The following is a 16966-nucleotide window of genomic DNA, read 5'->3' as shown; positions in this document are numbered from 1 at the left end:
AAAATAACTACTTCAATGAATAACCCAAATAAATCAACCAAAATATCCTTCAGTCTGTGTCTCAACTCTTCAAACAGCAGCTATGGACAAGTATGTCACACAAAGTATGCAATTTTAAATAAAATAACATGAAATAAATAATTAGTAAGTGTACTGTCATGTACTAAAAACTGAAAACTACTAAACAAAAGAAGAAATATCATACTATACACCAGGGGTTCTCAAACAGGGGTCCATGGAGCCCTAGGGGTCCCTGGTGTAATTGCAAGGGGTCCGTGAAATAAAAAAGTGTAATGAACGTATTCAGTACCACAAGGTTTCCAGTAACTTTACATATAATATAGAGGGGGTGGAGGTCTCTGAGGACCGCTCAAAACCTTGCCTGCCTTGCCTCAAAATATGCAGGGGTTCTAGTACCCCTCACTGCTATACATACTACTGAACAAAAGAACCGAACATATGTTTGCGGGTTTCAATGGATCCAACAAATTGCTGGCAGATATTTTCCCTCTTGAGACTGTCCAGCCTGTCTTTATGTACATTACAGACAACTACGCCGTTCAGTCTCTCTTGGCCCATGCTAGCCCGTAGCCAAGTCTTTAACCTGTGGAGTGCACTGAAACTCCTCTCAGCCTCACCTGAAGACACTGGCACCACAAACAAAATTCTGATCAGCACCTCAACTTGGTCAAACAACCCCCGCACCTCCACTGGAAGCCTCCCGAGGACCTCTGCTGCCTCTCCACTGCTGCTACAGGGGTATTTGTTGTGAAAGAGAGGGATCTGCACTGAAAGAGAATCTATGTTCAGCTCTGGGTACTGATCTAGAGACTCATCCAACTCCCCCGTGAGAAGCGCTCTTTCCAACTTTTGCAGGACGTTTAGACTGTCCTGGTCAAAACGGTCGCCAAATTGAACCTCCACACCATCCAACACTTAAAAAAATTCTGCCCTATAGTGATCCACTGCTTTGCCAGCAAATCGTCTTGAGTGCGTCTCAATGGATTCAATAGAGTCAATCAATGTTGTTGCTTTCTCATACAGTGCAAGGTAGCTTTCGTCATTTCTCTTGCCCCTAAGAGATGACCGCACACACTCGACTGCAGCCTGCATACCAGAGACAGTCTGAGTTTTCTTCTGCAGTGAAATGTTTAGACATTCAAGCTCTCCAAGAACAGCAGAGGCAAGTGTGAGGCCCAACACAGTCTTGCCTTTGCTGAAGTGCTCGAATAAGCTACTGCCCTAGCACAGCTCTAATAGCAGTATTCCGCACAGTCCACCTCGTTGGACATAGGGGTTTCAGGGTGGTCAGATTTGTATCTTTGGACGTGGCAATTGATTCAAACATGCTCTTAAACTTTCCTGACTGGCCATAAAGGACACCTAACTGATGGACCCAAGAAAGGGAATCCCGGATCAGTGGGGAGGCTGTGCAGCGAGCCTGTGTAATCAGATTTACACAGTGCTCCACAATGCACATAGAGGGCTAATGGCTGCTGCCTCCTCACAATTGCCTGTGCACCTGTGTATTTTCCTGCCATGTTTGAGGCACCATCGTAACTCTGCCCACGTAAGCCAGACATGGGCAAATTGAGCCTCAACAACACATCAGTTGCCACTTTCGCAATGCCCTCGCCTGTTGTCTCCGACACCCTGTATAGCCCAATAAACTCCTTGTGAGGGACAAGGTCATGGTCAACATATCGCAGGCAGACACTCTCCTGTTCAGCACCAGAGACATCTTGAGTACCATCAACAATTACTGAAAATTGTACAATCGGAAGAGACCTAATCTCAGCTGCAATGCCTTGACTGTATTGGCCATGATGTTCAGAATTTCATTCTGTGCTTTGGGGCCTGTGTACATTGTGGTATGCTCTGTTAACCACTTCAGTAAAATGGGATCACCCTCTTCTGCCCTAAGTTTCAAAAGCTGGTATAAATTCCCACTGTCATCCGTGTGGCCTCTAAAGGCTTGTCCCTGTCTTACTACATGCCGCACTGAACTAACAATTTTCATCAAGCAATGCCTTGCGTCCTCCTGCTGTTTACCCCACGCGCTGGATAACTGGGCACTGATTGGATTTAGCTGGTGTGCTGTTACAGTTACAAAGTGGCGGTGGGTTTGGCAGTTTTGATGTGCTGTGAATTTTTCAATGGCTTTTCTCCAGTTCCTAAATCCTGCACTAATGAAGGCAGCATCTGCTCTTTGGCCAAAAGATGGCTGGCTTGAAAACCCTTGGCTACAGTGAAAACACAACACTCCTTTTATTGATGGGTTATAATGAAGCCAGGGGAAATCGTGAAACCATCTCTCTTGAAACGTCAACACTCTGTTGGCAAGAGTTTGAGCTTCTATAAATTGTGGGTGTGGCTGATATGGTTTTGTGCCATCACTGAGGTAACTGGACAATGCTGTGCCACTGTCCCCTATACTGGTGCTGCTGGCAACAAGGGTGACACCTGGTCCTGCCGTGGCTGTGACACTGTCCTCTGAAGTCTCTCTCCCTGGCTCTTTCCCTTTCACCACCCTCACTGACTCACAGTCTGTCTCCTAGAAAATAAATAAGGTGTTTGCCGTACTCCTAACTACCGGTACCCAAAACTACACAATTAATCAAAACAGCAATACCATTGCCTTAAACTGGTGACTGAACTAAGATTTGTTTAAGTTGAGAGTGGGGGTATCTATGGCATTTTCCAATTATGTCCCTATTTTACAAGTTAAAAAAAATTAGAACCTTTCATAATGTTGCCAAACAAAGACTCAAACTTACCTGAGACTCCCTGTCTCTGCCAGTCTGTCCCTGCATATCTGTCCCCAACTCTGCTGTCTGTGTGCCATCTGTTGCCTGCTCTGCCTAATGACATCAATGTGAAACATTTCTATTAGCATTTCACTTCTTTCTTATGAACATTTTATCAACTAGTCTGAGATATTAGGCTACTAGGGTTCTTACTTTGCGTTTTGGGGTACTGAAAAATACTCTGATGTCCGTCTTTTTTCTTTTTTCTGCCATTTTTCTACCTGGCTGGCTGGCTGGCTACACACACACAGTGTGTAGGTTATTTACAGTAGGAGGTGGGCTTCTATCATCTTATCTTCTATCATTCTATATGGACTTCGATCTAAAAGGTAGCTAGCAAATGTGAAACAGATTAAAATGACAAGAGTTGACAGCTGTATGAGTTCATCATTTACACAACATATGCTGCATCCTTTTGTAATTTTAATCGTTTGTTTCATATTGGCTGGCTTCCAACAATAGCTGAATTTGCAAAGCTAGTGAGCACCAATTCCGTTTCAGTGGTGTTTGCTATAATCTTTGCTACCCGGGTTAAATAAAGTTGAAATAAAATAAATAAATAAAAGTTCCCTTGCGACAATTTAGCTTTTGCAACGAGACCATTAAATATATTTAAGACAATGGTAGAAGAGAGTGTAGTTCTGTTCAGTTTGGACTTCAGTTTATCGCTAACCTTATCACAGGGACTTTGAAGCACTAACTTAAATCATCTGCATGCTGATCTTGGAATAAATTGACGATAGCAAAGATTCCATCTTTGACGAGGCCACATAAATGGAATAGGTACTAGCTAGCTTAATAGTTAATATTTGCCCGCTAGCTCTGCATATTCAGCTAGTGTGTGTGCGCGATTGACTGGATTAACCTCACGTCAGTTACGTTCATTGAGTGCCTTTCAGACAGTGGATACGATCTCTCTGTTACCTAGCAAGCTAAGGAACTGGCAGTGGATCAAACCATTGTGAGGCAAAGGGTGGGGGTGTCGCAATCTTTTGAAACTTAAAAACGCGCTATTAAGTGTCTATAATCAGCACAATTGCTTTCATTGCGTATTATTAATATTATTTATATTACATAGTTATGTTTCAGTGATATATTGGGGGGGACAAATCATATTTTTCCCAGGATGAGGGGGTTGTGTCCCCCCCGGGATTTCCGCCCCTGGGCGCGGCAAATATTAATCCAAGATGGCGTAGCAGTCGGAAGTGTGTTTTGTCTTGTCTCGTAAATATAGTTTTTTTCCCGTATATATTTAAATCTACTTTCCATCTACGTACTGAATATACTCTCCTGCAACCCGCCTCACCCAATGTGGTACGGATCTGCTATTTTCTATACTTTAGAACCGGAACCCCCATCAGCAGCTAGCCAGCTAACTAGCTACAAGCCAGCTAACTAGCTTGTAGTCAGTTAGCCACTGCTAGCGGTCTTCACCATTAACTCGGACAACAGCAAGCCACAGCTCGGTCAATACCTGCCAGTCTGCACAGAGCGATATCAACCCAGAGCATATCGGACTGCTTTTTCTCTACCACATCTCCGGATTCCTACCGCAAGCTCTGAACTTTTACACTGGCTCATCGCAGCTAGCTAGCTGCAATCCGAGTGGCTACTCCTGGCTAACGTCTCTGTCCCGAAGCAAGCACCAGTTAGCCTTGAGCTAGCCTCGAGCTAGGCCCATCTCCCGGCTAGCCAAAGAGGTCCACCAGCAAATTCTTGGGCTGCAATACCTCTTTTGCCAATTGGCCTGGACAACTTACTGCCGACACGGAGCCCCGCCGATTCATCATGACTGGTCTGCTGATGTAATCTTCCGAGGTGGTTTCAATCAGTCTCTTCCGTTGCGTCGTCACTGGAGGCCCATCTGCTAGCCCCGGCCGGCTAGTTCGCCTAGCGTAGTAGCAACTACTGAATCGGCTCCCTGAATAATCCATTGCTACTCATTGGACCCTATGATCACCCGGCTACACATGCTTCTCCCTAATGTCAATATGCCTTGTCTATTGCTGTTTTGGTTAGTGATTGTCTTATTTCACTGTAGAGCCCACAGCCCTGCCCAATTGCCCTAGTTAGCACCTTTGTTCCACCCCCCACACATGCGGTGACCTCACTTAGCTTAACTGGTGCCTCTAGAGACAAAACCGATCTCATCGTTACTCAATGCCTAGGTTTACCTCCACTGTACTCACATCCTACCATACCCTTGTCTGCACATTATGCCTTGAATTTATTCTCCCACGCCCAAAAATCTGCTTCTTTTACTCTCTGTTCCAAATGCACTAGTCGACCAGTTCTTATAGCCTTTAGCCGTACCCTTATCCTAGTCCTCCTCTGTTCCTCTGGTGATGTAGAGGTTAACCCAGGCCCTGAAGCCCCCAGCACAAATCCCATTCCCCAGGCGCTCTCATTTGTTGACTTCTGTAACCGTAAAAGCCTTGGTTTCATGCATGTTAACATTAGAAGCCTCCTTCCTAAGTTTGTTTTATTCACTGCTTTAGCACACTCTGCCAACCCGGATGTCCTAGCCGTGTCTGAATCCTGGCTTAGGAAGGCCACCAAAATTCCAGAAATTTCCATCCACACATTTTCCGACAAGATTGAACTGCCAAAGGGGGCGGAGTTGCAATCTACTGCAGAGATAGCCTGCAGAGTTCTGTCTTACTAACCAGGTCTGTGCCCAAACAATACCCTGGCCAAAATCTCAGCACTCCCTGCAGCAACATGCCCACGCCCCACCCACGATTCTCCTTCACCCAAATCCAGACAGCTGATGTTCTGAAAGAGCTGCAAAATCTGGATCCCTACAAATCACCTGGGCTAGACAATCTGGACCTTCTCTTTATAAAATTATCCGCCGAAATTGTTGAAACCCCTATTACTAACCTATTCAACCTCTCTTTCGTATCGTCTGAGATCCCTAAAGATTGGAAAGCTGCCGCGGTCATCCCCCTCTTCAAAGGGGGAGACTCTCTAGACCTAAACTGTTATAGACCTATATCCATCCTGCCCTGCCTTTCTAAAATCTTCGAAAGCCAAGTTAACAAACAGATCACCGACCATTTTCAATCCCACCGTACCTTCTCCACTATGCAATCTGGTTTCCGAGCTGGTATTGGGTGCACGTCAGCCACGCTCAAGGTCCTAAACGACATCATAACCGCCATCGATAAAAGACAGTACTGTGCAGCCGTCTTCATAGACCTGGCCAAGGCTTTCGACTCTGTCAATCACTGTATTCTTATCGGCAGACTCAATAGCCTTGGTTTCTCAAATGACTGCCTCGCCTGGTTCACCAACTACTTCTCAGATAGAGTTCAGTATGTCAAATCGGACGGCCTGTTGTCCGGACCTCTGGCAGTCTCTATGGGGGTGCCACAGGGTTCAATTCTCGGGCCAACTCTTTCTCTGTATATATCAATGATGTCGCTCTTGCTGCTGGTGATTCTCTGATCCACCTCTATGCAGACGACTCCATTCTGTATACATCTGGCCCTTCTTTGGACACTGTGTTAACAAACCTCCAAAAGAGCTTCAATGCCATACAACTCTCCTTCCGTGGCCTCCAACTGCTTTTAAATGCAAGTAAAACTAAATGCATGGATATCACGAAACTGTGGAGAAAAAAAGGGTAAATAATATAAAATAAACATTCAATCAGTAGAAAAAAATTACAAATCAAGGCCTGAGTCACTTTTTCAGTCACATTCCTGAAGCCCAAGAAACAAACACTTAGATTCCTAGTACATATGGAAATTATGTACTATTACTTTTTGGAGGGTTACTGTAAAAAAAAATAGACATTGATGACAGGCGCATGGCCCCTCCAGAGCTCGTGGGCACCCCCACCAGTGAGGTAATGCTGCCCATACACACATCATTAACTTGTTTTTCAGTTACTTTTTTTACTAGAAAAACAAAAACAAAGTTTCACAGCTATGTAGGCTTTTAGTGGATGGTGGTCCAACCATGGTGCTGCTATAGTTCTGTCTGGTCACAGTATCCCTTCATCTTATACTGTAGGAACTTCTTTAACACTCTACTTCATCATAGCCCCCATGACATGCAACTTTTCAGGGAAGTTAGGAACCAATATACACAGGCAGTCAGGAAAGCTAAGGCTAGCTTTTTTAAACAGAAATTTGCATCCTGCAGTACAAACTCAAAAAGGTTCTGGGACACTGTAAAGTCCATGGAGAATAAGAGCACCTCCTTCCAGCTACCCACTGCTCTGAGGCTAGGAAACACTGTTACAACCGATAAATCCACTATAATTGAGAATTTCAATGAGCATTTCTCTACGGCTGGCCATGCTTTCCAAATGGCTACCCCTACCCCGGTCAACTGCCCGGCACCCTCCACAGCAACCCGCCAAAGCCCCCACCCATTTCTCCTTCACCCATATCCAGATAGCTGATGTTCTGAAAGAGCTGCAAAATCTGGACCTCTACATATCAGCCGGGCTAGACAATCTGGACCCTCTCTTTCTAAAATTATCTGCCGAAATTGTTGCAACCCCTATTACTAGCCTGTTCAACCTCTCTTTCGTATCGTCTGAGATTCCCAAAGATTGGAAAGCTGCTGCGGTCATCCCCCTCTTCAAAGGGGGAGACACTCTAGACCCAAACTGCTACAGGCCTATATCTATCCTACCCTGCATCTCTAAGGTCTTCGAAAGCCAAGTTAACAAACAGATCACCGACCATTTTGAATCCCACCGAACCTTCTCCGCTATGCAATCTGGTTTCAGAGCCGGTCATGGGTGCACCTCAGCCACGCTCAAGGTCCTTAACGATATCATAACCGTCATCGATAAGAGACGTTACTGTGCAGCTGTATTCATCGACCTGGCCAAGGCTTTCGACTCTGTCAATCACCACATTCTTATTGGCAGACTCAACAGCCTTGGTTTCTCAAATGATTGCCTCGCCTGGTTCACCAACTACTTCTCTGATAGAGTTCAGTGTGTCAAATCGGAGGGCCTGTTGTCCGGACCTCTGGCAGTCTCTATTGGGGTGCCAAAGGGTTCAATTCTTGGGCCGACTCTCTTCTCTGTATACATCAATGATGTCGCTCTTGCTGCTGGTGATTCTCTGATCCACCCCTATGCAGACAACACCATTCTGTATACTTCTGGCCCTTCTTTGGACACTGTTAACTAACCTCCAGACGAGCTTCAATGCCATACAACTCTCCTTCCGTGGCCTCCAACTGCTCTTAAACACAAATAAAACTAAATGCATGCTATTCAACCGATCATTGCCCGCACCTGCCCGCCCGTCCAGCATCACTACTCTGGACGGCTCTGACTTAGAATATGTGGATAACTACAAATACCTGGGTGTCTGGCTAGACTGTAAACTCTCCTTCAAGACTCATATTAAGCATCTCCAATCCCAAATTAAATCTAGAATCGGCTTCCTATTTCGCAACAAAGCATCCTTCACTCATGCTGCCAAACATACCCTCGTAAAACTGACCATCCTACCGATCCTCGACTTCGGCGATGTCATCTATAAAATAGCCTCCAACACTCTACTCAACAAACTGGATGCAGCCTATCACAGTGCCATCCGTTTTGTCACCAAAGCCCCATACACTACCCACCACTGCGACCTATATGCTCTCGTTGGCTGGCCCTCACTTCATACTCGTCGCCAAACCCACTGGCTACAGGTTATCTACAAGTCTCTGCTAGGTAAAGCCCCGCCTTATCTCAGCTCGCTGGTCACCATAGCAGCACCCACTCGTAGCACGCGCTCCAGCAGGTATATCTCACTGGTCACCCCCAAAGCCAATTCCTCCTTTGGTCACCTTTCCTTCCAGTTCTCTGCTGCCAATGACTGGAATGAACTGCAAAAATCTCTGAAGCTGGAGATTCCCATCTCCCTCACTAGCTTTAAGCACCAGCTGTCAGAGCAGCTCACAGATCACTGCACCTGTACATAGCCCATCTGTATACAGCCCATCTATCTACCTCATCCCCATACTGTATTTATTTATTTATTCTGCTCCTTTTGCACCCCAGTATCGCTACTTGCACATTCCATATTTTGCACATCTACCATTCCAGTGTTTAATTGCCATACTGTAATTACTTTGCCACCATGGCCTATTTATTGCCTTAATTCCCTTATTTTACCTAATTTGCACTCACTGTACATAGACTTTTTTTTTTTCTTCTGTATTATTGACTGTATGTTTTCTTCATTCCATGTGTAACTGTAATGCCCTGGCCATAGAGAGGGTTTTTTGTTCTTTATTTTGGTTAGGCCAGGGTGTTACATTGGGTGGGCGTTCTATGTTCCTTTTTCTATGTTTTGGTATTTCTTTGTTTTGGGCCATGTGTGTGGCTCCCAATCAGGCACAGCTGAAGCTCGTTGCTGCTGATTGGGAGTCACACATAAGGAGCATGTTTTTCCTTTGGGTTTTGTGGGTAATTGTTTCTTGTTTAGTGTGGTTGCACCTGACAGGACTGTTGGCTGTCAGTTTCCTTGTTTTTGTATAGTGTTCTTTCCAATTAAATTGAAGGATGAATACTAACTCTGCTGCATTTTGGTCATTTCCTGAAGACAGCCGTTACAGTAACTCTGTGTTGTATGTGTCTAACTGCTATGCTTCATCTTGGCCAGGTCGCAGTTGCAAATGAGAACTTGTTCTCAACTAGCCTACCTGGTTAAATAAAATAAATTAATTTAAAAAAATAATCTGAGGAAAGCAACACTGTCTGTTTAGCATCCAACATTGTAGTAGTTTGGTTGCCAGAGCACAGCATCCAAACACCATCCACATAACAGACTTTTACAAGGTTGTTTCTGTGTGCTGTACTGTGTGGGCCAGAGGCTCTGGTTTATAGAGTTAGACAATAAGAACAACACAGTTTCTCTGTTACTACTCTCACATGATGAATCACTGTCATAGGGTTTAACAGCGGTAAAACCAAGAGTTTAATAATGGTCATATCAGTCTATGGTCCTCCCCCCTAAAGCAAACAAACAGTCTTCATTGTAACCAGGCAACTTGGTTTAGTCTTAAGATCAAAGTGTTAATGCTGCTGTCACTAACAATAAGGGCCAGCTCTAGCCTTTTGGGGGGCCCAACGTAAGAATTGTTTGGTTAGCTCCCCTCTTGACGGTGGAGAGAATTCTTTGTTTTAAAGTTAATTTCCTGCAATTCTGCACATGTTTCCAGCCTGCCCTGTACAGAGATTGTACTGTTTCCAAACATTCACAGTGGTGTGTATTCATAGTTTCCAAGGGAAGCCAGGCTTCCCCCCCCCAAATAAAATAAAATAAAGATCTTTCGTCTCTCTGTGATTCGTAAATGTCCTTCAATTAAAAGATGCTGAATGTATCTCACCGGAAAACACATCCGTGCGAACGACACCCGGAGAAGGCAAGTGGGAACGCTGCCATTACCGTTAATACTACCCACCAACGTGCAATCATTGGACAATAAATTAGACGAGGTACAATCACGAATATCCTACCAACGGGACATCAAAAACTGTAATATCCTATGTTTGACGGAATCGTGGCTGAATGACGACATGGATATTCAGCTAACGGGATATACGCTGCACCGGCAAGATAGAACAGCACACTCCGGTAAGACGAGGGGGGGGGGGTCGGTCTGTGCATATTTGTAAACAACAGCTGGTGCACAATCTATGGAAGTCTCTAGTTTTTGCTCGCCTGAAGTAGAGTATATTGTGATAAATTGCAGGCCACTACTTGCCTAGAGAGTTTTCAGCTATACTTTTCATGGCTGTTTATTTACCACCACAGACAGATGCTGGCACTAAGACCGCACTCAGTCAGCTGTATTAGGAAATAAGCAAACAGGAAACCACTCACCCAGAGGCGGCGCTCCTAGTGGCCGGAGACATTAATGCAGGGAAACTTAAATCAGTTCTACCAAATTTCTATCAACATGTTAAATGGTAAATCCGACCACAACTCTATCCTCCTGATTCCTGCTTACAAGCAAAAATTCAAGCAGGAAACACCAGTGACTGTCTAGGAAAAAGTGGTCAGATGAAGCAGATGCTAAACTACAGGACTGTTTTGCTATCACAGACTGGAACAAGTTCCGGGATTCTTCCGATGGCATTGAGGAGTACACCACATCAGTCACTGGCTTTGTCAATAAGTGCATCAAGGACGTCGTCCCCACAGTGACTGTACGTACATACCCCAATCAGAAGCCATGGATTACAGGCAACATTCGCACTGAGCTAAAGGGTAGAGCTGCCGCTTTCAAGGTGCGGGACTCTAACCCGGAAGCTTACAAGAAATCCTGTTATGCCCTGTGACGAACCATCAAACAGGCAAAGCGTCAATACAGGGCTAAGATTGAATCATACTACACCGGCTCCGACGCTCGTCTTATGTGGCAGGGCTTGCAAACTATTACAGACTACAAAGAGAAGCACAGCCGCGAGCTGCCCAGTGACACGAGCCTACCAGACGAGCTAAATCACTTCTATGCTCGCTTCGAGGCAAGCAACACTGAGGCATGCATGGGAGCATCAGCTGTTCCGGACGACTGTGTGATCACGCTCTCCGTAGCTGACATGAGTAAGACCTTTAAACAGGTCAACATACACAAGGCTGCGGGGCCAGACAGATTACCAGGACGTGTGCTCCGAGCATGTGCTGACCAACTGGCAGGTGTCTTCACTGACATTTTCAACATGTCCCTGATTGAGTCTGTAATACCAACATGTTCAAAGCAGACCACCATAGTCCCTGTGACCAAGAACACAAAGGCAACCTGCCTAAATGACTACAGACCCGTAGCACTCACGTTCGTAGCCATGAAGTTCTTTGAAAGGTTGGTAATGGCTCACATCAACACCATTATCCCAGAAACCCTAGACCCACTCCAATTTGCATACCGCCCAAACAGATTATTGCATCTCCTTGTGTTGTTGTCCTCTGGTGGCTTTCCTAAATTAGTAATGGATGGAGGTAGGGATTTGGACTTGTAGTTTTACTTAATTCTCCATACTGGCCAATGATTATAACCTCAATTCTGATCCAACCATAAATTCATACATTGTGCCCTTGGCCTGAGAGGATGGAAGTTCAACATGTAGCTTGATGTAGTATGCTAATGTTAACTAGCTGGCCTGGTGTATCGTTTCCCATGAAAGGAAGTTAGGCTAGTGAGCAAGAATTTTAGCCAGGTAGCCTAGGACAACAAAAACTAAAAGTGTGTACTGTATGACAAAATCATAGACCATTTAGGCAACATGAAAGAGGATGGCATTGGCGTTTCTATACAAGTAGAGTAAGTCGGAGGCATTACCTTGCTTGAGCATGCTGTAGGTCATTTAACTGTTTGTTACATGCAATATGTTTTGTGGACTTCACCAGACAGATTTTGCTCTCTGGTTTTGTAATGAAACAAAAGGTGTGGTTGAATTCATTCTGCCACTGTGTCTTCTTATTGTCTTGGCCTTAGGCATATACTGTATATCACGATGCTAAAGCATATGAACTAGCAGGTTATAGAGTAAACAACGCAATTACCACAACACATAGGTTGTAATATGTTTTTGGCTTCTCCTGAGATTTTACCCACACACCCACTGAACATGCATGGCTTGAGAGATGTGGTCACTGGTCGAGTGTGTATAGCTAGCTACCTAGTTTAACTCCTCGATCACATCGTTAGTGTCATTGCGTTTTGGTACACCAGAAGTACATTCATTTCCATTAGAACGCTGTGTTTGCCTTGCAGCATTGCGTTGCAGAGGCAGTTGCAGTGCGTTATGTGTGGTGCATACCTTGGATTTATCGAAGACGGCTTGACAGAAATAGTAGAAGGTGAATGTTGAACTTTTGTTGCACAGATATCCAAATTATGTGGCGTACCATTTTTCACAATGATGCTGTTGGTGTGATCGAGGTGTAAATATCAACAGTACCGCCACAGCAGCATAACATTTGAATAACAATAGATTTTTTTATTTCAATTATTATCCTAAATTCTTGCAACCAACAGAATGTTATATATATATGGGGGATACAACCATCCCAGCTCTGCAGATTTTGTGCGAATAATAATTAGATAATTTGTTTTGGTACTGTCCATATGTAGCTTGTTTTTGGTCGCAGGTCCAGGAATGGTTGAAGAATTGCATCATTTATCTGGCGCTAACTCTGCAGATAGCACTACTGTGTGATTTGAAAAGTCATAGTCAATTGATCAATAATATAGTAAATATTTTTGCAAAATGTTTTAATCTTTCATTTACAATCTGTAGAAACTATGAGAATAGAAAGATTCAGAACTTTAATGAAATATGACAAATAGATATAAAAAAAAATGGATGGTGTTAAGAGATAGATGGGAAGGGTTGAGTGGAGCTGAAAGGTGGGATTAATAGCAAGATAACTAATGTAAAATATACTGTGTCCGTAAAATGTGTGTAGGTTCAGAACTTTTGTGAAACAGCACAGTTAAAAATATATGGCAAAATATAAATCAAACTGGATAGTGTTCAGAGATAGATGGGAGGGGTTGATGGTAGCTGAAGGATGGGATTAAAAACAAACAAAATATAACTATAACCCTTTGCCTTGATGACAGTTTTGCACACAATTGGCATTCTCTCAACCAGCTTCACCTGGAATGCTTTTCCAACAGTCTTGAAGGAGTTCCCAAACATGCTGAGCACTTGTCTGCTTTTTCTTCACTCTGCTCCCCAACTCATCCCAAACCATCTCAATTGGGTTGAGGTCAGGGGATTGTGGAGGCCAAGTCATCTGATGCAGCACTCCATCACTCTCCTTCATGGTAAAATATCCCTTACACAGCCTGGAGGTGTGTTGGGTCATTGTCCTGTTGAAAAACGAATGATAGTCCCATTAAGTGCAAACAAGATAGGATGGCGTATCGCTGCAGAATGATGTCATAGCCATGCTAGTTAAGTGTGCCTTGAATTCTAAATTAATCACAGACAGTGTCACCAGCAAAGCACCCCCACACCATCACACCTCCTCCTCCATGCTTCACGGTGGGAACCACACATGCAGAGATCATCCGTTCACCTACTCTGAGTCTCACAAAGACATGGTAGTTGGAACAACAAATCTCAAATTTGGACTCATCAGACTAAAGGACAGATTTCCACCAGTCTAATGTTCATTGCTCGTGTTTCTTGGCCCAAGCAAGTCTCTTCTTATTATTAGTGTCCTTCAGTAGTGGTTTCTTTGCAGAAATTCGACCATGAAGGCTTGATTCACGCAGTCTCCTCTGAATAGTTGATGTTGAGATGTGTCTGTTACTTGAACTCTATGAAGCATTTATTTGGGCTGCAATTTCTGAGGCTGGTAACTTTAATGAACTTATCCTCTGAAGCAGAGGTAACTCTGGGTCTTCCTTGTCCTGTGGCGGTACTCATGAGAGCCAGTTTCATCATAGTGCTTGCTGGTTTTAGCCTACATCATCGTCAATATTTGGTCTGGTTGGCTGATGGGCGCAGCAGAGAGAGGCAGAAAGAGTGAGGTCAATCAGTAAAAGAAATCGAGCTAGCTAACTAGCAGAATTACATCAATCATCAACAACTGGCTGATCGCCCCCCTCTTTTCCCAATGTCAATTATGTCTTTCAAAGGCACTGTAACTAGCTTTCTTAAAATTTGTGATGAGTTGTTGCTAAAAAAATTAATCAAATAAATGCCTCAAAGAGGCATTTGATATTTTATGAATTTGGAGATATGAATTATGAAAGTATTTTTTTTCCATTTTGAATACCTGCCCTCCAAATGGTCTGTGCATGGCCCTGCATAGGCTACAACTAGAAATGTGAAATACATCAAATGCAATACTAAACCAAGTGAGTTCAACCACAAGGGAAAGAAGTCTCTCCACAGTACAAAGTGGTTTATGGTGATGTGTTGCTGTCCTCTAGTGTCTATATGTGAGGAGACAATTTTGGTATGGAGTCTCCATCCCTTCTCCCTGAATTGTGCACTTGATCACTCTCTCAACTAGAGTTTAAAGCATGGCACTTTCAGTTCGTTCCTTTGGACTTTCTCTATCTCTTTCTCTGGATAGAGAAAGTCCTAAGGAACGAAATGAAAGTGCCATGCTAGGCCCTTTGCCCTATTGGCGAGATAAGGACTGTTGAACCCAATAGTAATGAAATCCCCACCCCTCCAGATGTAGTTTGTGGCTGTGTTCAAGGCCATGTCATTACACAACTATGCAATTATTCAAATTATATGGTCCCAGCCCTAAGAAGAATATGCGCGTATTATAGACATTACATTTTCCTACCTGAGTGGCTGTGCACACGGCTCTGTTTTTGCAACGTTTTTGATATTGCAAGGCTAGGCCTCAAAACTTGTGAGATTGTATAGCACTGCAAGTGACACGTGTACAAAGGGAGAGAAAAAAACGGTTGCGCCGTGATTGGAGAAAGCTTAACCGTGGGGACAAGTTGCCTGACGACACAAAATGAATTAGTCCGCTGCTCTATGTTCGCTAAATACTTCATTTCGAAAAATAAACTTCTAGGCTTCGATCATACAGATAGTATTTTCGCGCAAAATGGTACACAGTATCATCTGGATATGTGTGCAACAAAAGTTCAACATTCACTTTCTGCTAGTATTTCTGTCAAGCCTTCAACACATACAGTTTGACACATACGTTCGATAAATCCAACGTATGCACCACACAGACCGCACGTCAACTACCTCGGCAAGGCAAATTAAGCGTTCCATTGGAAATGAATGTACTTCTGGTGTCCCAAAATGCAAAATACTGTCAGTATGATCGAGGCGTGTGCGTAGCATTTGGCCGAAGCAAGGAGTTTCAATAGCCAGGCAAGGGGACAAGCGTCACTTAAAAAAAACTAAAAGAAAACAGGGAGCCGATCATACAACAGTAGGGCAGGCTACCCAAAGTGTGCAGTCGGCAGATGTTTCCTAAAGAAAGATTACAAATGGCTAACATTTTTGCAACGTTTACTCTTTCTGTATGAAAGATCCGAAGACTGCACAAGTGTGCCACATATATACGCAGCAGGACTTCCACGCATCCTGCCTTTATAAAGTTCCATGCTGAACAAATATTGCTGACCGTAATCGGATACTTTCTCATTCATAAAATATGATCAAAGTTATGTTGCCGTTGAATAGCCTAATTGAAATGTATCAAGTGCATTCAGTCGACATGCAAAAATGGTTTCATCTGTCTTTCTATGACATGGCTAGTGTTGAATGCTAAAGAATACAATTTTAGACGTCACATTTTCGTACCTGAGTGGCTGTGCACAGGTGCCCAGTAGCACCTTATTGCCGCCAAAGACCTGGGGCAGGTATGGTGATATTAAAATCCTAGATGCTGCGTGAAACGGAACGGCACATTTCGTTCGATATCGTAACAAACGAGTAAAAAACTGTATTGATGCAGACGCAACCGACATGTTGCCCTAACGTCGATGTAAAATAGCCAAAACTATAGCAATTGATGCACGTTCAGGGGTGTATCAATGTACCCAGGCGAGAGCGAAATGTAAGCAGCAGAAAACATTTACCCCACCTACAACCCTTAAGTGGATGTCTGTCTCCCTCCCTCCCTTGGAATTGCTCAATAGGGCATAAGGGGACCCAGGGTTTATGTGTGTGTGTGGAGCATGGATTGTGCCAGATAGGTTACGTGATTCATTAAAAACACTAGGCTCCTTAGTTCATGGTTATTTTCTAAAAAAGGTCAAAGTCTAAGTCTAAAATGTAATCCTTAAGAAACAAACCTGTAGACGAATTAATATGTTTACAATGTAATTACCATTTTGCATGTCATTTCTTAACCTGGTTATTTCTATTGTTTAGGCCTAATCAATGTATTTGTAAATGTGTGTAATGTTGTGCATCACTACATAAACAGATGGGTATCCAACAAACCTCACCTGCCTACTGCCCTCTGTCACACGTTGAGAATTCTACTTATGGAACAATATGGGGTTTTATGCCTGTCTTTGTGGAGCAGTTTGGCTCTTGCCCTTCATTTCTATGTTTCCTGTCCAGGGTTGGGTAGGTTACTTTCTAAATGTAACACCAATAATACATTTTTGGTAATTGAGGAGGCTCAAATTTAAGGTCATTAACCCAACAATTATTTACTACAGTGATAATGATTAATCAT

The 16966-nt window shown here is 43.7% G+C and overlaps 1 protein-coding gene across 2 annotated transcripts in view; it reads right to left on the bottom strand.

Annotated features, from left to right (window-relative positions):
• Positions 1 to 16371, bottom strand: part of LOC106582038 (adrenodoxin) — a 30135-nt gene extending 13764 nt beyond the window's left edge. The window contains exons 1-2 of one of the 2 annotated variants that reach the window (XM_045704658.2): positions 16081 to 16371; positions 2778 to 2861 (exon numbers count right to left, since the gene is read on the bottom strand). In XM_045704658.2, coding sequence (XP_045560614.1) covers positions 2778 to 2861; positions 16081 to 16247 — 251 coding nt within the window. In that variant the 5' untranslated portion in view covers positions 16248 to 16371. The remainder of the gene's footprint in view (positions 1 to 2777; positions 2862 to 16080) is intronic. The other variant, XM_045704659.2, reaches the window with a different exon arrangement.
• Positions 16372 to 16966: the final 595 nt, after the last annotated feature.

Source organism: Salmo salar, chromosome 21, assembly GCF_965601325.2.
Source record: "Salmo salar chromosome 21, fSalSal1, whole genome shotgun sequence".
NCBI lineage: Eukaryota > Metazoa > Chordata > Actinopteri > Salmoniformes > Salmonidae > Salmo > Salmo salar.
Note: the sequence above shows the minus strand (reverse complement) of the source record. Positions and strands in the feature narration are given on the sequence as shown.